The following is a 27,552-nucleotide window of genomic DNA, read 5'->3' on the forward strand; positions in this document are numbered from 1 at the left end:
TTTACCAAGCCGAATACAAAGCTTTCCTGGCAATGTCCGCCTTTGTTCTTCCAGACGTCAAAAGAAGGGAGCCAACCCATGCTTTTGTATTCGGCTCGGTAAAATGGCCGCTGTTCGGCTTCTTTTTCATACAAAGGCGTTGCGAGTCCAGGTTTTTTATATACGTCCGTGAGGCCAACCTCTTCCCGAGAGTCAACAGGCGGATTTTGGTATGATTTTGCAGTGTTTTTTATTGATGTAGTGAGTGCTGCCCTTGATCTGGTGGAGGCGATATTTCGGTTTGTCGCTTGGTGGCGCTTTATCAAAATCGAGACTATCGCGTGAACTTCAAAGCTGGATCGACACAATGATCGACGGAGTTGAAAGTGACTGGCATCTTTCTGATGTTCAATTCTCATGCCTTTAACCCGATTCAGTAATACTAATGAGGTTAAGCCCGCGTGAACACAGATGTCAAGACTTTCTTTGTGCATTGATGCCCTTCTTTGTGGATGCCACTTCACTTTTGTGGTACGCTGCAGTCAGTGGTAGTTAGCAACGGTAAGCAGCATATGCATGCAGCAAGGTATGAGGCGGTGAGAACCCCCCCCCTGCTTTGTGTTGGTCATTGTCTCGCAGGAATCTGGGGAATTCCCTTCAGACATCTTGGGGGATGTGTTAAGTAACAATAGTTTGGAATGTGTATAGGGATTGAACATGTGGGGGGGGTACCCCTCGGTCTCATTTCTTGCTGGGTATAGTAAGCAGGCACTTGGCAGTAGCCGGGTGGCATACTACATTATGCCTAGTAGTAGTAGGCCTACATCATATGCTTAGTTCCCTGTCACAAATCAATTTTCAGAATACACGTGTCGTGTGTAGGCCTAGAATTTTTTCACATGAAAAAAATTTATCTCTAGCAGCGTAGTTGTTCGCTGCCATCTGCTTAATTCTCTCAGGGGTTGGACTGTACCATTTATGATATAGCCTGGCATGTTAGGTGCAGGCGTGAAATGTATTGATTTTTTTATCCGTGGGGTAAGGGCTATTGAAGTCACATTCATAGCCCAGAAGTTTAATCAAGATGGCTGTAGGCCTAAATTAAAGTACTTTTTTAAGTGTAAAATCAATATAAAAGCTGCATTTTGCAAGAAGAACTGATTTTTTTTCAAACACAGGCATCAAAGTTATTCTAAAGAAATAAAGCAAAGTGCTTTTGGGGAAAGGGCGTGGCCATGTACATGGGAGACTATTCTTCATTTGACGATAGGATCCGTGATGTGGAAAGACTGCCCTCTGCTGCCACCCCTCTGGTGTAATGGTACGGCCCAACTGCCCCAGAGGCAACATGGCCGCTGATTCCTGAGCTGGTTCGTGGAGGGCGATGTCGGCAAAATTAAAACTGCAATTTTCCCAGACTCTAACCATTTGAGATTTAGCTAAACAGCAAACACTTTAAGGTCAAGTACCAATTCTTTTGTTTTTTAACGTGTTTTGGAGGTGTGGTTGGAGGTTGACGGTGTGTTGACAGTCCGTTGGGTGTTGATTGTAATTAGTATGACCCTAAGCCCTAGACCCGTCGTGCCTGTGAACAGGGCCTGATGTACAATGTACCGATATGTGCACACTGTACATTGTGTATATCCTTCGTCATATACTGGGCTCTGTCCCGACTGATAGTGATTTCTTTCGATCCAGTTTATCTGAGATGTCCGGGGATTATCAGACATCTGCTGGATTTTACGAGCTGAAATTACACCCGGCATGTCAGGAGTATGTTCACTACTTACACCATGACATGCACTTAGGCCGAATTACAGTGACTTGGGCTGCTAATTATCCCCAGGTTGCTATTTGCAAAAAATTCACCTTTTTTGGAGAAAAAATTTTGCCTTCAGTAAGTTCAGTTGGCATTTTCCTCATTCCGAACAAATTTTGCCCAACTTGCATGTTACACAGACTGCGTTGTACATGTTGATGTGCGGGGCTTTGTACATGTAGTCATTTTGTTTAATTTCCACACCACCCCGAACCACATCACCCTGGCACCAGCTCTCCCAAATGTCAACTGTGGTATTGTTTGTTTTCATTTTAAAGGGGAGCTTCGATCAGGTAGTATAAAGACAAATGTTCAAATGCACCTTTGTATTTTCAGTTACATGTAACCTTATTTTCAACTCTTGTTTCTCTCATTTCAAAGGGTATTTAACTGCCCTTTTCATTTTTATGCTAAAGTATTTCCATATTCATGAGCAAAACTGTGATTTCATCACAGGAAGGAAGTAAGGGTGGAAATTTACAGGTATGCTTAATTTGAAAACAGGTTTAGACAACGAATATTCAAATATTATTTTCCAACTTTGAATATTCAAATGCAAAATTCATGAAAAGAAAGGGAAAATTTTGTTTGTTTTAAATGAGAAAAAGTTAACTTTGGAGCCTTTTTTAAACATGTTCAATCAGATTCAAATGAGAAAGTGACAGAAATCTTAAGATTCAAAAAGTAAAATATTGATTATAAAATTTAAAAGGAATAGAAACTTTCAGCAGGGCACAAAGTATTGTTCGTCTCTTTAATCTTGCTAAATCGTGGCTATAATAGGGGTCATAATGTACAATTTTGTGCATTATTGCAACCGATTTTGTATAATGTTTGTTCATCAACAATATGCCGGTCGGTACGACCGAATATTTGGATATTCGATCAAATAAAAGGTTGATTATTCAAATAGTGAATTATTCGAATTGACTCAGCCCTACAAGGGGGCCCAAGTATACATGTACTGCTTCATGTATCAATATATTGAGTATTGAGGCAATTCCAGTGCTGCAGTCCCATTTATGGGCCTACGCTACCCTACATACAGTTACCTGTAGTCTGAGTCTTCATAAACTTGGACTCTACAAATTGCCTTTTTTTTTAACATTTTGACAGTCGGGCAATACTAGAGCCCAGGTACTGTTCATAGGCTTTACTGTCCATTAATTGATCTCTCTCAAAATAGCTTGTACGTTGTCGTACCCTGAATCAATATCCTCAAAATTTTCTCCAAATGGTCTTGAAACTGTCTAATAGGGCTCTCTTAGGATTCATCAGGAATTGGAGATCAATGATGATGGTAAGGTATACTTTAACATACATGTGTACATGTACATGTATGGGAAGGAAAAGGAAATTATCCATTAAGGTCGGACACGCTCTTGGCGGCCAAGCGATTCAAACTGTATGCTAATATACCTGGATACCTGGGGACGTCGTCATGATGCGCCAGTGATCCATTGCTCTGAAGAATTTTTTTTCAAGGAAAGAAGTCTGAAATCACAGCAGATCTGAATGCCATCTTTTGAACACAGCCTCACAGTGACAATTGATGTACTCACAGTGACAATTGATGTACTCACAGTGACAACTGACATACTCACAGTGACAACTGATGTACTCACAGTGACAATTGATGTACTCACAGTGACAATTGATGTACTCACAGTGACAATTGATGTACTCACAGTGACACTTGATGTACTCACAGTGACAATTGATGTACATGTACTCACAGTGACATTTGATGTACTCACAGTGACAATTGATGTACTCACAGTGGCAATTGATGTGCTCACAGTAACAACTGACATACAGTGACAATTGATGTACTCACAGTGAAAATTGATGTGCTCACAGTGACAACTGACATACAGTGACAACTGATGTACTCACAGTGACAATTGATTGACTCACAGTGACAATTGACGTACTCACAGTGACAATTGATGTACTCACAGTGACAATTGATGTACTCACAGTGACAATTGATGTAAACAAAGAACCAGAAGAAAATTTACTGTAAACAATTTGGAAGTCTTGAAACCCTCACATCACATATTTGTTTAGTTTCCAGCCTGCAAACATTCACCAAGCCCATCATCATGAGTCATCATGGTCCAACATCCCCTGCCTATTCTCATGTACATGTGCATGTATCGTACAGTCTGTGTTCAAAGCTGTAGTCATGCTTCATACATCTGTACTGTAAGATGCTGCTTAATGTAGTTACGTGCAAATATCAGTGAATATCATGCGTGTGTAGGACATGTGCATGGGCTAATTATAATATTTAAACAAGTGTACCTTGGCATTTTAGACATACCGGAAGCTAAAGCTTACCTTTCCCGACCACATGGCGGACCCTGACACCTCATTGCGAGACCTCGCCGTGCAGAAGGAGCGTGAGTGGCGGGAGGTCCAGGAGCTGCGGGTCCAGGCCTTGGAGGAGGCAGTGAGGGAGAAGGACCAAAAGCTGGCGGACAGCCAAGCGCGGTTCCAGATGCTAAAGGACGACTTCAAGTACAACCTGCGGCTACTGGCGGAGCGAGACCAGGAGCTGGAGCGCTACGATACTGTCTTTTCAGAACTGAAGGCCGCGTACCAAGCCAAGAATGCTGAGGTGCCTGTCTTTGTCCTTTTCATCAAACCCGGTGTTAACCGTTGTTCCATCGAGCATTATTACAGGTCCACATGTGTATCTCTCAACTTGTTTTTTAGATCTACCCCACAGGCCATAAAAGTAGCCTCGCCACCATATTGCTTGCATTTCAGGCCCGAATTATTTTAATACACTTTGACTCACTAACATGGAAGACAGCTCTTGATTTATGACCATTTGCTGAGAAAAACCATCAGCTTTGTATTGCTGTCCTTGTGGGCAAAGTATTGCCCTTAAATTCCCCAAATAAACTTGTCGTGAGGAGATCGAGCACAGGACAGCAAGGTTTTTTAGGGGGAATCTTGAGGCCCCCCCTCCCATTTTAGCTCTAAAACTGCTAGATAATGCAGAATGTTTCAAAAGAATGTTGAAGCTGGATCTCAATCACTGCTTTCTCGTTTACATGCGGTGGTACATTTACATCACAAATTCACTATTCCCCTCCCATTAAGAAACCATAATTTATAACCAAGTGAGCCAGTGATTTCATAATTCACATGCAGTCAAACATGTCATTCAACACACAAACTGCTGACAGTAATGCCACGGGAAAGGTCCTACGTGCTGGTTCCCATTTTGTCGAAATTGAGATGAGCTAACGATGACAACTGATAGATTTTTAAGGGACATGGTACGTGTACTTGTCAAGTCTGGAGGCCACATCTGCATTTTTTTTGCAACTATCAGAGTTACGAGTGCCATGAGGGTTTATCCCAAAGCTGAAAAAGACAGCAGTTTTGCAACTCGTCGTGAGAAACTGTGTGGATGGTCGATGTAATCTTTACAGAACTTTCAATTTTGGAATGATTCATTCAGCAGCAGATCCAAGGGGGCCTGCGCACCCACCTTGCACCCCCCCGTTTAATTTTATTTTTACGTAAGGTTTTTTCCTTTTTGTGTATTTTTTTTCCCTCAACTGATTAGTGTAATAAGTGTAAATCATTTATACACGGAAATTCTCACTAAAAAAAGAGAAACACTATGCTTGAGTTCACCTTCATATTTAGCACCCCCTTTTGTAAATGAGAGGCACCCCACGCATGCTAGATGTGCCACTGTAATTGGTGCATTTGTATTGACTGTCGGTGTTATCATTCCTTCAAAGGTGAGTGAGCTGAAAATCTGCATTGACGAACTGCGGAAGACGGCTGGGCGGGAGGCACAAGCTAAAGACGACCTGCAAAGGCATTACCAGAAGAGGATACAAGACAGACAGCAGGAGGTGGAGAAGTACAAGCTGTGAGTTGAAGACGAGCAGCAAAGCACCGAGTCTTTCTTGCCCAGTTGTGGGCCGCTGCCTGGACTGTTATGTTGATTTCTGAACATTTATTGGGCACAAAATACCACCCATAGATGGCACTCACACAAAATCATTAAATTTCAGCCTAATTCGTATAGATTTTTAAGACTAGCTGTTTCTTGCCAGCCACTGGTTTTCTGTAACTGATCAGCCATTTCCTCCACTTTTTTCCTGATTAACCTGTAAATGAAATGTTTAAGTAGAGATGTTTTAACTGATCAGCTACAGAAAAGAAATAGTATCTACAAATTGGTAAAATCTTACATGTCATGAAACACTTACATGCCAAGTGTGTGTAATCTTTTATCTACATCTTTATTACCGTCAGAGAAAGGTCATGGGCTTTGCGTCATTTATCTGAAGATGCACATTTTGATATTCATAATCGGTGAGAAACAGTTTGAATGTCCTTAAGAACTGGTGGGGGCTTTCATCTCCTCTCACACCCAGAGTCAAGGATGCAGAGCTTGAGGCCGAGCGCGGTAACCTTAGCAACCTCAAGCGCAACCTCCAGCGACAGCTGCGCGAGGTCGAGGAGGAGCTGGACATCCAGCGGCAGGAGCTGTCAGCAGGATTCGACGAGGCGATGCGCCGGCGGGAGAATGAGTACCGGGCGCAGCTGGACGACATGAATGCCACTGTGCTGGCCCATGAGATGAAGGTGGAACCTGGTGCTCACTAGAAGCAATTCATAATCCACTGTATATTAGCCGTGACCATCCTACGTGTAAAATGTATATGCTCCTGATTCCCAAAACTACATGTAATTGGGTTTATGATTTTGGAATGTACAAAAATTGACTACTTACTATTTTTTACACTGACATAAACTGTGAGGTCTGCATGTGAGATTTACAGACAAAGCAGGATTAATTCAGTATCAGGCTGATAATCAGACTGATGTCATATCTAACTGTATAATTACATCCCCCCTATGTGTGTGACTGCAGTAATGGTAAATAATTATATCTGAAGTGTGGTGAAACAAATATAACATGGCTCATTTTAGGTGGATAATCGATATTAGCTCTCCTTGATATTGAAAGTTCATAAACTAGTTCCCTTAACTTTGCCTCGGGAACTAGCCCGTCAAGTTCCAACACCACAGAGAGCCCAAACCAATTATCCACCCTTTATCCATGCTTGATTCATATACTGTCATGCACAGGTGAAACTACTGAGCAAGGAGTTAGAGCTGGTCCGGACAGCCAACGAGAGGGCTTCATCTCAACTCGGCGATGCTGACTCTGCCGTCCATGAGCTTCAGAAGCAGCTGAAGCAGAGAGAGTGGGAGCTGCATGACCAGGTCAGCCTGAAGGATGCCAGGTACCTCAGGGTGTAGTGAACAGCTAGTGACCCTCTAAAGGCCAGTTTGTACCTTAGGCAAATGTGAACCAGTTTGATGTCACGAAAGTTTTTCAGCAAAATTTTGCTTGAGTTGAAATGTGTACAACTTTTGCGAGTTTGCAGCACGACTATTTGACTGATATCAGAAATTCACGTTTGTGTTCGCTTTCCTCTTGGTGGGGACGACCATGTACACATACATGTACAGGTGGAGACATACTTGTGTTGTGCATCTAGTCTTTTCTTTGCCCCTAGTCAAAAAAACGCGACGGAAATTCTAAACTTTTTCATGCCCTGGGAACACTTTTAACCTTGTCTTTGTTTATGATTTCCTTGACTGTTTCTCTTCCTTTTGCTACCAAAACACTGACCCCAGAATGTCTCTAAAAATTTTTCTAAAAGGGGTATAACCTTGTGTGGACCTTGATTGGTCCACGAATTACATGTATGTGGACCTCATTTTCTTTGTGAGTCCACACTCAATCTATGGGCGGTTGGCTCATGCACACTTGTAATGTTTTCGTTCTCAAGTCATTTTTTTATTGGAGCACTCAATTTCTTACTGCTTTGACTTTGGCTTTCTTCCGCACTGCCCTCTTTTTTTCTCACAGAATTGCAGAGTTAGAGAGCCAGAAGGAGATGATGGAACAGTCTGTGAACAGAGCCATGGAGGATTTCAACAGAAAGTATGTCAAAGTCACTCCCAGTGTTGTATGAACACCGTCTGTTAGCCAATATTGTTGTTAAGTCCTCATGTGTGCAAACAGCGATCACAAGTCAGCCCCCCCATCACATCACATCACATCACATCACAAGATGTGCAGTTTGATACTGGCAAGGCATTCCTGTGCTCTTCAATATTGTCATCCTCTTTTTCTTGAGACCAGATTTCAGGTGGTGATTTACCTCATTGACTTCTAATATTAAGCCCGTGTCTGCAGTTGCCGTGTTCTTGTGGATTTTTTTGAAGCAGGGAAGATCCTTTACAGTTTTTCATAAGTGAAGTAATATTTTACATATGGTAGGGGAAGTTGTAGGGGAATGTTTCAAATTAAAAATTATTTAGTAACGCAACATTTCTTTCCTTATCATTTGTAAATCTAAAATTTTGGACTTCCACCCTCAAAGCAGTGTTGATTCTAAACATAAAAATTTCACCCCCTTTGAAAAATGACATACAGCAAGGCAAATACCAAACTAATAGCATTCCACATGTAGGCATAGACATTTCTTGTGTAGTCATCAGTGAATGGACAGGTCAAACATTGTTCTAAACATGAAGACATTGTCTGCGATGTTTTATATATTTACCAGACATGCAGAGCTGGACAAGTACAATAGGGAGAAACAAGCAACTGTCTTGAAACTGAAGGACAGTCACAATGAAGCTGAACGTCAGCTCCGGGATAAGATCCGAGAGTTAAATGCCAAGATAGAGGCATCGGAGGCAGAGAGGAGGAGAGAGGAATGGTCTTACCAAGATGCCATCAAGGAGAAAGATCTCTTAGTTGACAAGTGAGGAGATGGTTATTAAATAATTGATGTTTACAGTGCAGTGGCAAGAATAATTTCATGACATGTCGGATGGCATATTCTATTGTGTAATGAATATGAATTAATATTCTATATATGAATAATTTCATGAGATGACAGATGGCACATTCTATATATATGAATATGAGTTAATAATCTATATACGAATAATTTCATGAGATGACAGATGGCATATTCTATGAGTTAATATTCTATATATGAATAATTTCATGAGATGACAGATGGCATATTCTATTCCATCTCTTTTTTGCCCTGTGGCATAGCAAATTCAATCTATTGCAGAGTGAAACTATTCTTTCCTTCGCATGAATACCAACAGTCATTATTTGTTCTTTCTAAAACCTGATACCTGTATGAATCCTCATCTCCCTGAAGAAGGAACTGAGTGTTTATGTGTATGTGGGAAGTAGAAACGTTCTTTGTTTATTAAAGTGTGAAGAATGGTGGCTGTTTATACTGTGTGCACGTGCAGAACAATAATGGGGTGTATTAAATTGTTTATGTCATGTGATTGATAACCTACCAATCAGGGGATGGGCATTGATTGGCTGAGTTGTTGTATAAATAGCAATATAGGGGATAGCCGTGATGAGGCTCACTAGGCTGAAGACGTGCAAGGCTCCTCAGGCAGGTGTCTATACCTGACCACCGAGTGCGGCCAGTGATCAAAAGTGTTGCTGTTTGCAGAGGAGAAATATTTGAAAACTTGTAGAAAAAGCCTTGTGGTGCAGGAGAGAGCCAACAAACAATATTTCTCACTCATAGCTAGGGCCAGGAGTCGAACCTGAAGCTACATTAGTGTGAGGTTGATGTTTGAATCACCATTAAACCTCTAATGTCACCAGGCAGAGTTACTACTCCTTAAACCACTTCATGGCAAGGTGCCCGGAACCGGAGACGTTGGCTTTATACGTAAAGCCAGGGTACCTGAAATCGGACAAAAAGAATTTGGCCTTGTAATAAAAGACCTTACTCAGAACAAAAGACAGGGCTGCTTTGAATTGGCAACATTTTTTCATTTATCATTAGCGGAGGAAATCCGTCATTGTTTTGAATGATTATACCACTGCTTGTGGCATTCAGTGCAAGAGGATTACCACCGGGGACAAAAGCACTCGAGGGATGAGTGATACAATGGCGCTCCACACTAATCTGGTCTGCATTTGAAAAGATGCCAGTAGTGCACTGGACCAGTTTCGGGAACAAAAGAAAATTATGTAACACTGCACAATCTGGGCTCTCTTTACAAGGTGGCCGGCCTGGCTGAAATACTCCGGCATCAATAGATGTGTCTGTCAGATTAGAGTAGCCACCAGACAGTCATTTTGTAAATGTCCAGTAAATGAATTTATGAATTTTGAAAATGGAAAATCTTGAAAATGCTCCGGAATATGTCACGCAACTTCAAATTAAACCCAGCAGCATATGGTTAAACAAATTTTTACCCCACTTTAAATGTATGCCTCGAAGCATTTTCTTTTAGTGGAGTTGAATTTTAAACCATTCTGAAAAATGAACAGAAAACGTCCAATTTGTTATTTTGATTTGAACTTTCTCGTCAGGCTGCAGCGTGAGGTCCAAGATGTCAGGAGTCATTCAGACACCCAGTTGGCCAATGCGTCCAGAGATACAGTCAACAAGGACCTGGTCATCACCGGACTGAGAGAGACTCAAGGCAAACTCTCAGCAGAACTGGAGCAGAGGAAGCAAGATGCAGAAAGGTGAATGCTCCATGGTGCAGTGATGTAGCACTCCTTTGGTACTTCTTATCAAGCTTCTACCAGCCTTTTGGCCAAACACATTGTGTGTCAGGTTAACCTACAAAAGACACAGAATCGATATCATTGTATGTCAAAAATTTTACGAAAAACAATCTGGTGCCAAACCAAAGTCTGTTTTTGTAAGGTCAATTTGTGTTTATTTCATTTTTTAAGCGGGTTGGTATTTAATCGAAAAGGGGCTTGTTCTCGTGTGTTTGTTCCCACATCCATCTGCTTTTCATTTAAAAATTCGGACATTCATTGACTTTTCAACTAGTGACCGTGCAGTACTATTTTTACCACACCTTGATGTCTCGTTTTGAGTGCAGAAAGTCAGTCTTTAATATTGTGCTGGATGGTGCTGGATACCGAAAGAATTTTGGTGAAAAGCACCGATACCTTTTAGCTTGAGGTCGTTGGTTTCTTGGTATCTCAGATACAAGAAGCAGCTGTCCTTAGCTGCTGAGAGGGAAGCCAACTTGGAGAGGTCCCGGACCCAGGCTGAGCTGGACTGGCAAAGACGATGTGAGGAACTTGAGAGACAACAGTACAGCAAGTCGGAGGAGCTGATCCAGAGATTGACCACAGCAAGAGATGAGGTAGAGAATTGAAAATGTTATTCATTTAGGAAATGCAGATATCCTACAGTTGTGGTCAAATGTGTTGTACGCTACAGAGACAGTAACCTACGACTTGATCAAGCCAAAGACACTTTGCCGAGGGAGGAAAACTTTAGAACTTGGAGAAAAAACTCTCATGACACAGAAAAGAAGCAACAAACAACTCTCGCATATAACGTGGACCAGGAATCAAACCTGAAACCACAGTGGTGGGAGACGAGTGCTTTAACAGACTGGCCATCCGTGCTGCCCGACCCATCCCACTTCTGTCCAGCTCCACCACAATCCCCACCCCGAGGTAGCAAGCCAGGTGGTGTAGCCCACCCCTTCCCTCATATCCTCCTTGAGCAGAAGCACCCCCTCATTGGTTGAAAAAGAGCCATGTTGGTGGGGAAAATTAGTTTTGTTGGTAGTAATGCAACTGCAACGCATCCATTTCATAGTCATTCGTGAACCAGCAAAATGCAGATCCCACCTAAGGAGCCTCTGTTGCATGGAAATTGCGCCCTCTCTTGGTCCCGCTCGGGTTGGATGAAGACAGGAGCAATGTGCCATTTACACATATTTCTAAGAGTTAACTGTAATGGAGCATGACACTATTTCATGATAGCAATGACACCAAGAGTGCCTGGTGATCTCAAGGTCGACAAAGACACTTTGATTTCTCTCGCTCCCTCTCACTGCAGGCCCTGGCCACAGTGAAGGAGAAGGATCGGGAGATCTCTCAGAGGGAAGATTACATCCGGGTCCTCACAGCCGACAGAGACCACGCCTTTGCAACTCTCCGGAAACACAAGCTACAGATTAACAGGGACTTATTACCGGTGAATTGAAAGGGGACGAGGGATTGAAAAAGTATAGCAACTGCATGATGATTCGTCCTTACTGCCAAAGGAGAATGGATTGAACCTTCCCGTGTACAATTTCATTTATATAATTGTGGCTTCTGTTTATTGTAAATGTTTTTGGCTTCTTGCAGAATAAAGAGGATTTAGATGATCGGTCGGACTTTGCATCCGAACAGCTCAGAACACTACAGGAGCAGAACGACATGCTACGGGCCGTCATCCATGAGATGAGAGAAGACATGGAGCGGCTTGGGGAGACCCAGCCAGCAGCCAATCAGAGTCCAGATTCCATTGCAGCAGGGGATGGTGGGAAGAACAATCCACCAATCACCGAAGGTCTTGCAAAGAGTGAAATCCATTTTTTTCCTGTTGGTTTTCCTTGTGATTGTGTTGTCTGCTTGATTTTACAGAAGTACAATTTTAATAGTGCTTCAAACGGTTTCAGTGTGAAGCATGTTTTTAATAATGCCAAATTCCATTTTGTTTGGATGATCTGAAAATGTTTCTTTTAGTCAAGATCCAACCGATGGCTCATTCTTTTAAATCACATACTTTTTCCCTTAAGTTTCACAATCGGAATTACTTTAGGTGAATAAGTTATGATGTAGACCATGTCTCTGACTGATTTGAATTTTTTCTCGCTAAAGATTACGTGAAGATTTTGGAGAAGGAAAGCCGAGACCTGAAGCTGAAACTGAGGGAACTGGAAGAGAAATATGAAGCCCAACCGGAAGCAAGCCGAGGGAATGAGACAAACAGGCACATTGTAGATCAGAAGAGCGATGTCGCCATGGATAACTCGTACATCAGGAGTCACGTCCAAACCCTCAATGACACCATCGGTGCACTGCGCTCAGAGAAGGTCACCCTGTCGGCCCAAGTGAAGAGGCAGCAGGCGCGGATCACTCACCTGGAGAGCAACATGAACCAGCTTCAGAAGCAGGTGAGGTTCTGTTTGTTTGTCTTTTAGTTTGTACAAAGTTCACCAATTTGTGACTTCAATCCCACACTTACTATTCCCCCATCGTAATTGCTCAAAATCTACTCGGAGACCACTGAATTTGGCAGGATTGAGGAGGATTGGCTTGGCTCTGGCTTGATTTTGGAGGATCCAGCAAGATGCCCTCTGAAAAGGTTTAGAGCATTAGGATTGTTGCTGCTGTTGTGGACAAAGCTTTGGAGTGTTTTGTAAAATCTGGGGCCAAGTATGTGACGCCTCTATGTAAAGATGTTCAAAATGTTTTGAGCAAGTAGAAAAGATTATCGAAATATTGTCACCCACACTGAACCTGTGCGTGGTTCTTGACTTAGCTCTTTCTGACAAATTGTTGCAGTTATTTATGGAAGTCCACCAATTGGCCGAGATTGATGTCACATCCAAAATGGTTTCTGTTATGCCCTACGGTGAACAAGGGCATTACCTGGAATGCTACATGTATGTTTGTTCTGTTAAAGGAACGGTCCATCATTTTTCATTTTTTTGTTATGTTCCTTTGAGACATCAAAATCACTCAATATCTAAAGAAGGGTGCCTGAGAAAAAACCTGATAACGTTTCTGCTTGGTAAATAGTTTACATTCCAAGACAAACGATATTGTAGGATTTTGATTTCAGATCAGAAGTTGTTGAGTCATGTGTGGAATTGCACCTGAATTCAGTATCTGGGACGCATTCTCTCTTTAAGTTGAATGCAGTATGCGATGTCACCTACAGTTATGTCATGTCAACGCTTGCGCACGGGCTTTTGATCGCAATTTTTCCAACTTGCATTTTTATTGGCGCATTATTGGAAATATCCTTCTTGCGCTGTTTTCTTCAAAGTGACTGCTTGCCTGAAAGAATAATTTCACAGAGAGTTTAGTCCTTTTACTGTATAATAACCACGCATGCTTTCTACAATAATTTAGTCACTTTAATACTTTTTGGCAAACTAAAAATGGGGGACTGTACCTTTGAACGTCAGAAATTTTCAATACCTTTTAATGAAACAGCCCTATGAGAAGCAGACTGAGATTGAACAGCTCCAGTACGAGCTGACCACTGCTGCTCGGCGGCATGCCAGCGAAACTGCCTCCCTCAGGAAGAGGGTCGCTGAGCTGGAGCTGCAGCTGGCCGAAACGAGGCGAGAAGCTGACGAGTACTACAAGGGAGGGCTGCAGACAAACCTGGAGGCTACGGCATTGGGCAATCAGGTGACAAATCTTGATTGTAGGTTCTTGACTGTTGTGGAGTGTTGGGGAATATACTGAAATTATCCCATGCTTGCTCACTTGGGCACAGTAGGAAGCATCTGGTGTGTACAGAATTTTCAACTGAATATGCACAAATGGGGAATATAGAGTCCGTTCAAAGGCGTCAAAGTATCACGTGGCTACACACCTCCCACGAGATCAGCCATGATTGCATAAGGCAAGTGTTTGGTTTCGACCATATGCTGTACATTGTTAACCACTCTCCGCTGGGTGGAATTTGAATATATGCGGGACGAGTTCCCAGGCGATTTTCAAGATTTTTCCTTTTCAAAATCTTCAAGAATTCATAACTTCATTTACTGGACGTTTAAACACACATGATTAACTGTCTGGTGGCTACTGTAATCTGACGGGGAACCTCCATTGATGCCTGAGTATTGCAGCCAGGCCTGCCGCCCAGTAAAGAGAGCCCAGATTGTGCGGTGTTGCGTGATTTCCTTTGCTCCCGAAATTGGCCAAGTGTGTTGCTGAATGGCACTGGTGTCTTTTCAAATGGGGCTGGATTAGCATGCATTGGTACTGTATCGCTCATCGCTGGAGTACTGGAGCATTTTTGTCTGTGCTGATATGCCGCAAATAGTGGTATACTGTTTCAAAGCAATGACTGATTACCTCCGCTAATGCAAGCTGAAAAAATGATGGTAATTCCCAGCAGCGGGTCTTTTGTTCCGAGTATGGTCTTTTTAAAGGCCCAGCTCCTTTGTCTGATTTCGGGCAGTCCGGCTCTGCGTATAAATTCAAGGAGTCTGGAACCGGAAACCCCGGCGCCAAGTGGTTAACAGACAGTTTTACCATGACTTGTTTGTTAGACGGCAAAATAGTCACAATCGATGCCATGTACGCATACGTACGGTGGTTATTGTTGTGGTGGTCTAGCATTTTTTCTCGTTTTTCTCATACTTTTATGCCCTTTATAAAACTGTGAAGGCGTGCCTACGACCTGCATGCTCTGCACGGCACTGTAGTCTTAGCCTGCAACAAGGCTAGATGTATAGTTCGATCACACGGGTCAGTGAAGAACGCCTGTTTCATGCATCATTCTGTCCTACGAATAGGCAGCAGATGGAAGTGGTGTTCATCTTCTGTCAGTAACAGCGTTTCTCAGTTGTACTGCTGAGTATGGATGCCCTGATGCGGCTCTTATATGATTTTATGCATGTCACCATACATAGATCGTAATATCGTGACATGTTTCAAGAACTAAGATTACATGTAGGACAGTCACTGCAGCTATATGGCTTGTGTGCATGTACCTGTATTGTATTTATTTGTAAGTTGTCCACATGTTGCACCTGTCCTTTTAGTCATATTTTTCCAATGTTTATATCTCTGTGTGACTACAACCGCTTTAAACCATTCTCAAGTTTATTGTTAACAGGTGCAATTTTCTGACTACATGTAGTTTTTGTTCAAAATCGCCAAGCACAAACCTTTGAAACAGAATCACGAGAGCAGATGAGTGACTTCTGTTCTGTTCTCAGGTTTCAGCCCTCAAGATGGATTTAATATCCCAAAAGCCTGTCATCACCGGTACTCAGGTAAGGCATGGTTCTCTGCCTGCCTCCCTACAGACAAATCACTGGTTGTAGATTGAGACAGTCAGTTCGACTGAAGATACAGTACATGTGACACCGAAATTGGGCAAGATTTGCTGATCCAATGTGTGTCAAACTGTTGAGGAACAGAGAATGATTTTCATCAGAGCGAGAGATATTAACCAGTTAAACACAGACGGACTGAAATAATTTTCCTCAGTGATCTGTAAATGAAGCTCATGTCAGGGAAGTTGATTCTTGGGAAGCACTTGGCAATTGATTTTACCCTTTCACTCACTTCGTAATTCTTGGGCAACGGAAATGGGGTTGTAGGGTATACATGCACATTTTACACAACGCCCTGTGCAAGTGCGGATGATCATTGCCATGCAAGGCTGCTCTCTGCATTGTAATGCACAAGAGGGTGTGCTCAAGTTAAAAGCAATTTGGCTTTAGAGGACAGAATCAAGGGACTTCAGAGCATGGCTCTCGGAAAAGGACGTAAGTGTTTTTGGCCAGTGCTGCATGCTCTTTGCGAAAAGGAGTTCAAATTGATGTCACGGTGTGGACTTCAATCTTTCAACTGTTTAACGAGAATCAGAATAACATTATTTTGGCAGCCCGCACTCGTGCATCAACTTCAAGATGAGATACATTCTCTGAAGAAGCAACTGGCAGGCAAAAGCCAAGGAGAGAGTGAGTCGGTGGTAAGTGTTGATTAGGTAGCATTGTCAGATGACATGTGTTGCTAACAGATTTACCTCACTGTGTCCCTGAGCAGCCACGAAGGAAGGGCCTTGAGAAATGACTGATAGCCATCAATGTGCTCAGTGCCTGCATGAAAAAGCTGCAGATTTGTGGAAGAGCTGTAGCTGTCTTGTTCAAGATGTGGAATCCTTGGTCTAGCCATATTAGCTCAGTAGAATGGAGGGCAGTGGTTTCTGATGGTCGGATTTGTCTATTTTTCACCTCCCTGATTTTGAAGTTGTAAGCTCAATGATAAGTCATATAGTGCCACCAGAACATCCTCAGACATGCAACAGAGCCACATATTGAAGCATTTCCACTTACCTTGAACACTGTTGGCCTCCATTTGGGGATCAATTTTGGAGACGAAGCCTTAGACAAAGACAAAGCTCAGTATTGGAAAACCATCTGAGGCCAATTTCAAGGAGCTAGGGAACACAGAAGTTTTCTAAGCAAAGAATATATCTACTTAGCAAAATAGGCTACTGGCAAAATGCCATGCACTGTGATCTTGTGATTGTTCCCGGCTGACTTGCTTTAACACACAAATCTGCTAAGCAGCATTCTCCTTTTAAGTAGCTCAATGGAATTGGGCCCTGGATGCAACTGATTTTTTTAACTTGCAGTTGAGGGCAAAGCTGAAGGACGCGGCCCGCCACATCAGCCGCCTGGCGACCGAACGCCAGCAGCTCATCCAGCTGGGCAACAAGCTGCGGTCGGGGCTGGCGAGGTACACAGGCCCTGTCCAGGGGCCTAAGGGACCGGGGACGGCAGGATACCGGGAGGGGACAGCCACGGCAGGGCAGCTAGCTCACGACATCAGTGGCAAACTGAGCAACTTGGAGAAACTTCAGTATGCACTGACTAAGCAGGTATCTTTCATAATGTGACCCTTTTCTTGTGTCACATCGACATCGGTGCACACGCCTTGATTGTCACTCCTTGTCCCTTCTTTCTCATAGTTCAAAAAACCTCGGAGAAAGAAACTCTTCAATCTCCCTCATGGAGCTGAAATACATCAGTTATTCATGAAATAAAAGTGGTATTTGATTGCACCGTGCCTCGACTCTATTTTTAAGTTGTCAGTTTTGCTCCCATGCCCCCACTTTCAGATCCGTCTTCTTTTAAGGGACACTGGTCTATACAAAAGTAAGAGAAATCTCTTATCTGCTCCAAAGAGAAAAGGTAATTATGTTCAGTGCATGAAATTAGACGGAAAAATTCGTAGGAAAAAATGTCCTAGCCCAGCCAATTGTGGTGTCAATATTAGATTATCAATGTAAAGTAGAAAAACTTTATGGTGTCACAGTTCCATACTCCGTACAGAAAAGGTAATCATGTTCAGTGCATGAAATTAGACGGAAAAATTGGTAGGAAAAAATGTCCTAGCCCAGCCAAGTGTGGTGTCAATATTAGATTATCAATGTAAAGTAGAAAATTTTTATGGTGTCACAGTTCCAAAATATTATAATAAGAAATTAAAGATTGAGTTCACAATATAAATGATCAGCACAGTGCTCTGCTTGCTGCACAAAGTGTGCCTCATTTTTGCTATTTGCTGAAATCCTAACACAAGATTTTTGTATGGTGTGAGATGGCTGCATTATGCACATCAATCACCCAGTAGAAATGCCCATACACTTCATACTAGCATTAGGTCATGAAAGTTACAGTGCCATTGGCTGATTATTTTGGTCCCCTGATGACCTCACGTTTTGGACAGATGAGTTTTTGAGTGTGGAACCACGAAGGTAGAAACCTCCATGGTTGAACGCACTCAACCAAGAGCAAATGCCATAGCGTTTGGACGACTCAATCAGGGCGTAAAAAAAGCATTGAACAAGGTTTCCAAATTCAACTGCAATCAACCTTTTGGGATGGAAACTGTTGCCGCATGTGTACAGAGATACTGGTCAATGGTGACTTGACTTGAAGCCTATTTGTAAGGAGAAATCTTTTCCACCCTTAACTGCCTGCTTTACTGTACCACACTGTAGTGTACATGCACGTACAGTGTATGTAAGTACTGAGTAAACCACTCATCTACAGGTGCCTTTGTGGATTCACGGACATAAAGCAACAGTTAATTGACACGTGCTCCTATACACAAAGAATGAATATATCTTGACCTATGATTTCAAGTCTGTACATCGTTCGGACAATTTGTCTGAGCACTTCGGCATTTGGTCAGACAAATGCCGTAAAAAGTGGTCAGAAAATGCCCAATGTCCGATTTAATTTCATGCTCTGTATGTTTGCAGGAAAGTTGTTTGCTTTTTGCTGTGAGACTAGTGATTGAGGTTTTTTTGGGGGCAGGAGTTGCAGTATGCCCATCGAGGGATGCAGCGAGATCAAGAGACCACAGAGGTGATTCAGGTTCAGCTTAATTCCTCCTCGTCGGAATCACCACCGGAGACGGAGCAAGAGATGCAGCAGAGGGGGCCATCGCAGCGGAGGTCAGCAGGTATGTGGGCCTCGCCTGAGCAAAACCATTTCATGACCTGTAGACTAATCCAGTGAAAAGCCATTACACAGGTGTGCTCCTCAACTTGGACTCATCACACTTGTACCGGTAGCATTTTGGCAAGCCACAGTACTTTGCTGGTCTAAGAGGTATTTCACCTGTGCATATATACCACCTATGCATGAGCACAGTGTCACCACAAGTACCTGCCCCGAGCAGAACACCCCTCATCGGTTGAGAAATGCCATGTTGGTTGGGAGTGCTCATTTCGTTTGTAGTGATGAGACTGCAGTGCTTGTGTTTCATAGTTGTTCATTAACCAGCGATGCACCGTCTCTTGGTCCAGCTCGGAGCCCACTGACTACTTGAACTCTGGTTGCCAGATCTTTCGTATATAATTACTTATTGTCCTGTATTTATACCCACAGAACCACACCCTTCTGGTTCAACTGTGCCAGCCCAGCCCTCCAATCAATCCCATGACTCCCCTGGAGGAAGCAGCAAGGAGTCTGTGCCATTGATGTCATCCTACGGCGGGGAGTCCCTCCAGGATGTGTGGCAGATCCTCGATGAGGGGCGGAGCCCGACGTTCATGAGGAGCCCCACCCCACAGGCTCTCAGATACTATGGTCTGCACTGGTTTCAAACTTTTATTTCTAATGAAGTGCATTGCATCATTCATGCCGTGACAGAAGTGTTTGGATTTTAGCTCCCGGGGAGGATAAACATGCTGTAGTTTTAAGACATGACTTGTCCAGATCGAGAGGTTTTTCACAAATGCAACATACAAAATTGGCTTCAGACTGCTCACCGACTACAGTAATCCAAAATGTATAACGTTTAAAAGGCAGAGAGCCTGATGTCTGATCACAGAACAGTTTCCCTGGAAGGCAAAAGGAAAAAGAGAACTCATGATTTTTTTGGCTTGTTTTGAATTTCCTTAGCTGGAAGACCTCTGCTTAATATATTGTAAAGTACACAACGTCATCGAGTTCTCAAAAGTCAATCACAAATTGATCACGAGTCATCCTGTCTTGGGTCAAATCACATGAACTCTGACAAAGAGCATATTCCTTTGTTGGTGTTCACCATTGGGTGTGTTGGACTAGTGACTTGAACCTGTGTGTGTCTTACAATTTGATTAGAGATTGATGTGTGACTTTGAGTGGTACCGGGATACAATAGATTTGTCCACAAGCTTAAGTCAAGTCACAAGTCCTTTCATGAGACTAGTCACTAGTAATAGGGCAAACAGTAACAAAGGAGTGCATTCGTCAAAGACCATTTGAGGAGCTTGTGACTTGATTTGCGAATGGATGACTTGTAATGAACTCAAGTTCAACACTTGGGCTAAGCTGTAACACTGTCCTCTCCCACTGATCTCTATACATTGAATAGGCAGCTCAGCAGTAACTGCCCATGTGTAAATTGAAGTGACCACGTGGCCATCTTAGGATATTCAATACAATGGCCTCTAACCTTCAGTCCATTCACTTAGTGCATTCATGCAAGGTACTAAAGCCAGTGACTTGGACACTGCCATTGCATTGAATAGCCTAAGATGGCTGTGCAGTCACTTAAACTCGCAGAGCAGAGCTGCCTATCCAGTGTATAGAGATCAGTGGTCCTCACCACTTCATTGTGATTCATGCACATGTACATCAGCAAGTGCATGTACTGTATTCAGTGAAGTGTCATGGCTGTTTATTTTCTTTACAGGAACTGATAAATTTGGGCCCGTTTCCAGCATTCCCGACCAGCGTCAGCATCGAGACACAGACAGCGATCTTGGCATTGCCGGCACAGGGACAAGCTTACAGGCCAGGCCGACGCAAGACAAGAACAAGATCACGAGAGCCGTGGGTAGATCACAGCCCAAGAGAACTCCACAGAAAGCCCGTCAGAAGGTCAGGAACTATAATATCAAGGACAACGGTACGAAGTGACTGGCATCTGGTATGCAAATCATCCCTCATCACTCTGACACGAAAGTACGGTTTAAATACTCCACAGCTGTGGCAAATAATTTCGCCTCAGTTCTCGACTACGATGGTGCTGCCATACATACTTGCTTCTGCCTGCAATATCACACATACCATCCGTGAAGTGAAATGTGTGATGCAGCGATGATACAAAATTGTAAAGCCTTAACCCTAACACTCCTCAGTCCTCCAACAGGTGAAGGATTGAGGAGGGTTAGGGTTAATCATGGAATGGGATTGGACTGGATGTCACAATTGCAAAACTGTGGCTAGTTGTGAGTACAAAAACAGAAGATAATCTCAGGAAATAATAAAATTCTCAAGCAAATATCAAAACAACCAGCCACACCAAATTTGTGAACAGAGAATGGTCGATATACATGTATGATGGTTAACCATGTAGATCTCAGAAATAGCGTGCACTGGCAGAGCAGGCTTGGCTGAACAGTAATGAATTGAGTACCCTCCAACACCTTACAAACTTTGTAAGAGGGAGGCAAGAGATGAGAACCAGTCGAGTGAGATGAGTGCTGGCTGGGTTGTCACCACAATAACAAGGTAGCAAATGTGGCCTTTCAAAATCACATTCATCAACAACTTGAGGACAAATTGCTCTCAGATTTAGCGCAGTAAACACTGGCATTGTTCAACTAAACCGTCATTGATAATAAACAGCAGGCAGAGTGAAACAGTGTGGATGCCAGCGTGAAAGATTAGACTTTGACCAATTTAATCTTATGCTTACACTGGCATTGGTTTGCATTCCAGAGAAGGCTGAAGCAGCTTTCGAAGACCATAACAAGGTCAGATGAAATCTTTTTAATATTTGTAAAAGGTCTACCATTGTTTATAAGTGTGTAGTTTCAACTTTTAAAGACTGCCTTTTGTATTATATGTCACTTGTGTAAATAAATAACTTATTTATCCACGCAGAGGCATCAGTGTCGTTTCCCATTCCTATTAGTGTTTGAGTCTTTAAAACGATTGGACAAATCAATATTGGATTCATTTTAATCAAATGTCTATTAAATCAACCACATCTGTGTTCAGTATGACAATCCTTTGGACTAAAAAGTGGAGCCCTAGTATACTGATGGGCGGCATGTAGGTTTGTAGCATAGTGGTGTTGGTTATTGGCATCAGAAAGGTCCTTCAAATGTTGCCAGATCAGACTGGCTAGCCTGTCACAAGGTAGATCCCCGATGTGATGATGTCTACCGTGGAGTCGACCAGTATTTACACTGCAAATGCAGGCGCAGCGTGCAACATCCGGCAAAATGTCATCAAAGAAAGAGCCCATCTGCAGGGTAAAGCAGCCAATCTAATGTGCTCCAGAGACTTTCCAAGTCCACACTCGGTTCATGGTCCCATTTCTTAATCTATTACTCAAACAAGACTTTGCGATTGTTCTTTGTGGCCGAGTGAATTTTCTTCTGTCGTAATCTCTCTCGGTTCATTCTCTCCACCCTGCCAAGACAAGAAAACAGAAAACTAGATGAGACTGACCTGAAATCTAAGCTAAGCAAAATGTGCTTCAAGAACTAAGCAAATATTGCTGTTGAACAGTTTGCACTGTCCTTGCAATCTGCTCTGAGCAGGAACAAAAGAGGGCGTATTTTTACAAACAGGTAACTCTCTGAACATGGGACGCATTGAACTGAGCATGTGACCAATTTTTTCTTTTGAATGTACGGTCTTGGCATGTACGCCAGGCATTACTAAAGCCCGGTTAGAAATCTTCCCTGTCACTTTTCTTGCTGGTGAGGGCGCACTTAAATTTGGGGCAGACAGCCCTTTTATGAATCACTGGGTTATAAATAATCCTTATCTACAGACAAACGAGCAGTGCAAACTAAGAAGGGGAACCTTTAATAAGACTTGAATCAATGGAAGATACAAAATTGACCACGCATAGGAAAGTTTACTCAGCAAACATGGACTTTCTTGGACAATTTTCAAGATGTATTAACATCTCCCCAACGCAAAATGGAGTCAAATGGAGCAGCGGGTACCGCGAACAATTTTCAAGATGTATTTTTGCATTGGGGAGATGTTAATTATATATAACAGGTTTGCCCTTACCCAACATATATTAATAATACACTGCTGCTCCATTTGACTCGGACCGGCCAGCCGATCCCGGCAAGCTCGGTGATCGAGTGGTTAAGACATCTGCACTAGTAAGCAGGAGGTCGTGGGTTCGAGTCCCACCCGAGTAAGCTTGTGAGGTTTTTTTCGCAAGCTCTCGGACAAGCACTGAGCATACAGTGCTTATTAATATACGTTGGGTAAGGGCAAACCTGTTATATATAATTAACATCTCCCCAACGCAAAAAGACATCTTGAAAATTGTTCGCGGTACCCGCTGCTCCATTTGACTCGGACCAGCCAGCCGATCCCGGCAAGCTCGGTGGTCGAGTGGTTAAGACATCTGCACTAGTAAGCAGGAGGTCGTGGGTTCGAGTCCCACCCGAGTAAGCTTGTGAGGTTTTTTTCGCAAGCTCTCGGACAAGCACTGAGCATACAGTGCTTATTAATATATGTTGGGTAAGGGCAAACCTGTTATATATAATTAACATCTCCCCAACGCAAAAATACATCTTGAAAATTGTTCGCGGTACCCGCTGCTCCATTTGACTCGGACCGGCCAGCCGATCCCGGCAAGCTCGGTGGTCGAGTGGTTAAGACATCTGCACTAGTAAGCAGGAGGTCGTGGGTTCGAGTCCCACCCGAGTAAGCTTGTGAGGTTTTTTTCGCAAGCTCTCGGACAAGCACTGAGCATACAGTGCTTATTAATATACGTTGGGTAAGGGCAAACCTGTTATATATAATTTCTTGGACAAGATCAACCATATTTTTCCAAAGCATGTTAATCTGCTGATACAGCAACATCATTCTTGTATACATGTACACATCAACCTGGAATCCTGATGTGCTTAAAAAAGCAAAACACATTACACATAAAGCACATTTTCACCTAAATCAAGATGAATGGACAGCCTCCAGAGATTAATGTATGTAATTGGTACTTCAAACAGTCAATGGCAATCACAATGCACCTACCTCATCCTTAACACAGCTTTGTCTTTTTCTGACGGCTCCTTGGGTTTCCGCTGCACCTCGTTAATGATGTCTCGGATCTTTTGCAGGCAGTCAGAGAAGTTAGTGATCTGGGACCTTGTCCTTTCCGAGGTCAGGATCAATTCTCCTTGTTTGTTGATTTTGGTGTTTTTCTGGGGCAAAGGATGTAAGGTAACGACACTTTTAAAGCATTTAAAAGGAGGTACCCTATTCAGTTTCATGTCAGTGTCACTTAGCATACTATCATCTGTATAATAGCAATTGGCTGAGTCGGTTAAAGGTTGTCATTCTGATATGGAGATTTAGTGAATAATAAATAGATCCTGAGAACAGATTTCATTCAGTTGAGCAAATGGAAAATAATTAACATTTAGCAATTCTCTGGAAGTATTTTTATCAACTACAAGCTGAAGGAGTGGTATTTTGAATGTCTGGACATATTTTCCAAAATAACAAACTTGGCTTTGCAGTTTTTGTTGTTTATTTCCATGTTTTCAGCCTTACTAGTTCCTTAGATGGCAGATTTTTCTTTAACTCTGAATGCAGAGGGTTTTCTGGGTTTCTCTTCAATCCATGCTTCCGAACAATTAACCCTTAATCTTTCTCGTGTAATTTATGGGAGAAAGACAGAAACTAAAGCGTGATTCTTACTTTTTCTAGAATACTCTGTCGAATGTGCATAGGCAACCAATCTGCAGATCCCACATGAAACCTGACATCAGCCTTGGTATGAACTTTAAAAAAGATAGAGGCAAGAAAAATGGAAAATAAAGAAGAAATGAGTCTCACATGAAATACAAATGTATTAGAAATGTAAGCAGAGAAATTTCCATATCTTCCAATCATTTGTCAACAAATTAGCAGATGATTCTGGGTTTGCCCGGGCCTGCGTCAGTTATAATAGTTCAGCACATGCACATCAATACTTGAACTTGAGCTGGATTGAACATTTGAACATTCTGCATGTTTAGTGATACTAAGTTCCTCGATAAGTGCAATGTGGATTGCAAGGAACTCAATGATAACACAGGAGAAAACAAAGTTCTGAAAAAAAGGAGAAAATATAAAGATAACAAGCACCAACATCTCCAGCAAATGTTATATTGTAGCAATTCGAACATGGAAAAAGCAGAGGTTTTGCGAAGACAGATGAGCATTTTAGGTTTCAAGTTGGTAATGTAATCATTAGACATGTTAGCGTGGGGTTGTGAAAATAAGGTCAATTGGTAAGTGGGAGCAGAGGTCATTTTTTTGGGCCTTCCTGTTCGGGCTGTCCTTCAGCTGCCTTCACGTTTCTGACACCTTAGGATGCAATTGTATTACCGTCATTTATTTCTATTTATGGTTTCAGTGCATTTTTACCTCTGTACATTAATTCCAAAAATAAACATTAAAAATACCTGACATTCAGTGAAATGTTTGAATATTCCGTGAACTTCCTGCACATAAATGTTTAAGCTGTTTATTTTCTGAAGAGGAAGAGCTCAGTGTCCACACACTGAAAAGTGCAGACATGATGACAATTACCATTTCTTCATGACCCATTAACTTCATGAGAGAAAGTAATGTTTCACCTTTATTTACATTCTGGCCACCTGGTCCACTGCTGCAGCTGTATTTCACTGTCAGTTTTTCTAATTAACAGAAACAAAAGCACAGATTATGTTAATATTATGTATGAATGCACCTAGTCATTTCTCGCTTCTCCCCATGTAACACATACAACCCAATTCATAGCGCAACGAAGAAATAACGTCCTGACCAACTTTGAAGGTCAAGGGTTAATAAGATGACCATGGATATGCATTTGGAGTACAAATGATACGCACGCAGCACTACACATGCGTACACCTACCAGCAAAGTCTGAGAAATCCTTGGTTTTATTACCAGCAATATTTAATAACAATTTTAAAGAACTAATAATTTACAAGTTCCTGGATGTCCATACCTGCCAATTCTCAAAAGTTATGTGGAATTCAAAATGCAGTGAATTCTTTAATCTTTGTACAGTATCAACAGCTGCACTCACCTACAGGTATATGCCCGTCAAACTCTTCAGTTGGTTCTTTTGTCTGAAGGATAAAAATGTGTAGAGGGGATGTTTACTACAAGTACAAGCACTTTGAGGGAATCTGTACTTGGCATAATCACTCGATCTGTGCGATCATTTACAGGTAATCTTTGTGTGGTCTATCGATCTTTATATTACAGGAATTGCATTTCTGGGTTCCGGGTGAAGTGACATGGGGCACCATGGACATAATGGAAACTGGGTGAACATGGTTAAGTGCCGACAGTTACCCCTCCTCATAGACATAGCCTAGGCATTGCAGGCCATGGCCTACCTCTACTCCGAGAAACTACTGTGCTACACCGTGTGCACGGAGTAGTGATTCAGAGGGAGTTCTCAGAGCAGCCTACCCCCAGAACTGTGGAGGCCATTGTCTTCCGCACTCCCATCACCCATGGACAGATGGAGTGCATAACGGACGACAGGGAGATTGTAAACTTGGGCCCCCCCCCAGTTATTTGGCATTTTAATCTTACAAAACTGGTAAGTCCCCCCCAAAAACAAAGGCAACACTCTCTTTATTGCGCTGACCCTATTATTTTGAAATTTCAACTTGTCACTTCTGTGAAAATGTGACTTTCTTAATACTGATATACTAACAATACAATTTTGAATCTACCATCTGACCACGTGGCACGTGTTATAACACTCACAGTTTTCCCTCAAAATTTCCCTCAAATCCCTGCCCTTTTTTGAAAACATTTCTGCAGTTATTGAGCATGATGTCACAGTCATCTCCCAAGGTGAACTCAAAAGTTAAAATGTAGCTCTCCCTTCTGCCATGACTGTGTCTAGTAAAGGCCTAGTTTTAGTAGCCTAATAATTAGGCCTACACCTATAGGAAAAGGGTCCCCAAATTTACAATCCCAGACGACGGACCTTACCATGCCCTAAGTGCTGGGGGTAGGCTTTATACTCAACGTGAAGTAAGAATGCAACATTCTTTCCCCTATTTCTCTCCAACCTTCCAAAAACACTAGTATGTGGAGTAGGCATCGGCCTGGGTGCACCAAAAAAAAAAGAGTCATCACAAGTCGAAAAATTGGAATCCGCCCTTACGTTTGACGCTTGTTCGACTGGAGCGGTGATGTCTGGATTACTGTTGGGGTACAGTTTTTCCAAACTGTAGGCACTTTTATAACCTTCTCCGTTGACTGTGCAGGCACGGGAAATACTTCTGTGAGTTCGCGCAAACGTCTGCGAAATCTGTCTCAACATCCTGACGCCAAATTCGACTACCTTGCAGAAGTTGCACACAGTGAGTTCGCGTCGACTGCTCTCGATCGAGTGTAGCGGTGCTGCAAAGACTACGTAGCGCATAATAGCCATGTGATTGCATGCCGTGCGCATGCCGTGCGCACCCGCGCACTTGCGACATTACAAATTTTGCTGCACTTTACTATTTACTGTAGCACCCCAACTAACCTCGTTCAGACGTACTGGGAACCTAGAAAGATTTATGTAATTTATAAGTCATTTGAAAGCATCACAAATACCTCAAAAAGTATTTTAAAATATTGCTGGAAAGTG

At 42.5% G+C, this 27,552-nt stretch overlaps 2 protein-coding genes across 3 annotated transcripts; one reads left to right on the top strand and one right to left on the bottom strand.

Annotated features, from left to right (window-relative positions):
• The first annotated feature begins 293 nt into the window (after positions 1–293).
• LOC110976176 (coiled-coil domain-containing protein 57-like) lies at positions 294–21,801 on the top strand. Of its 2 annotated transcripts, none has more exons than XM_022229239.2 (19): positions 294–540; positions 4,119–4,421; positions 5,566–5,699; positions 6,211–6,421; positions 6,929–7,086; positions 7,719–7,793; positions 8,422–8,622; positions 10,224–10,382; positions 10,858–11,020; positions 11,728–11,865; positions 12,021–12,225; positions 12,537–12,832; positions 13,881–14,081; positions 15,623–15,679; positions 16,297–16,383; positions 17,050–17,295; positions 18,740–18,887; positions 19,316–19,516; positions 20,607–21,801. In XM_022229239.2, the coding sequence occupies exons 2-19, from the start codon at positions 4,155–4,157 to the stop codon at positions 20,831–20,833; spliced, it is 3,174 nt and encodes a 1,057-aa protein (XP_022084931.2). In that variant the 5' UTR covers positions 294–540; positions 4,119–4,154; the 3' UTR covers positions 20,834–21,801. The 2 variants fall into 2 exon arrangements, with proteins under 2 accessions (XP_022084931.2, XP_022084932.2); XM_022229240.2 differs by lacking the exon at positions 294–540 and adding an exon at positions 705–1,439.
• Positions 21,564–27,313, bottom strand: LOC110976177 (large ribosomal subunit protein mL62-like). The gene is made up of 6 exons (XM_022229241.2): positions 27,082–27,313; positions 25,981–26,023; positions 25,525–25,584; positions 24,602–24,684; positions 23,933–24,102; positions 21,564–22,336 (listed from the first exon to the last, which is right to left on the bottom strand). Exons 1-6 carry the CDS (start codon positions 27,238–27,240, stop codon positions 22,252–22,254), a joined length of 600 nt encoding a protein of 199 aa, XP_022084933.2. The 5' UTR covers positions 27,241–27,313; the 3' UTR covers positions 21,564–22,251.
• Positions 27,314–27,552: the final 239 nt, after the last annotated feature.

This window comes from Acanthaster planci, linkage group LG07 (genome assembly GCF_054643075.1).
Source record: "Acanthaster planci isolate LZ-2023a linkage group LG07, COTS_SCS, whole genome shotgun sequence".
Lineage (NCBI taxonomy): Eukaryota > Metazoa > Echinodermata > Asteroidea > Valvatida > Acanthasteridae > Acanthaster > Acanthaster planci.

Coding starts and splice junctions, on each gene's coding strand:
- LOC110976176 (XM_022229239.2), top strand. CDS start 4,155: ATGGCGGACCCTGACACCTCATTGCGAGACCTCGCCGTGCAGAAGGAG. Junction 6,422..6,928: donor TGCTGGCCCATGAGATGAAG/GTGGAACCTGGT, acceptor TGTCATGCACAG/GTGAAACTACTGAGCAAGGA. Junction 15,680..16,296: donor CTGTCATCACCGGTACTCAG/GTAAGGCATGGT, acceptor TTATTTTGGCAG/CCCGCACTCGTGCATCAACT.
- LOC110976177 (XM_022229241.2), bottom strand. CDS start 27,240: ATGTTGAGACAGATTTCGCAGACGTTTGCGCGAACTCACAGAAGTATT. Junction 25,585..25,980: donor TGACGGGCATATACCTGTAG/GTGAGTGCAGCT, acceptor TCTGTTAATTAG/AAAAACTGACAGTGAAATAC. Junction 24,685..25,524: donor TGGCCAGAATGTAAATAAAG/GTGAAACATTAC, acceptor TCTTTTTTAAAG/TTCATACCAAGGCTGATGTC.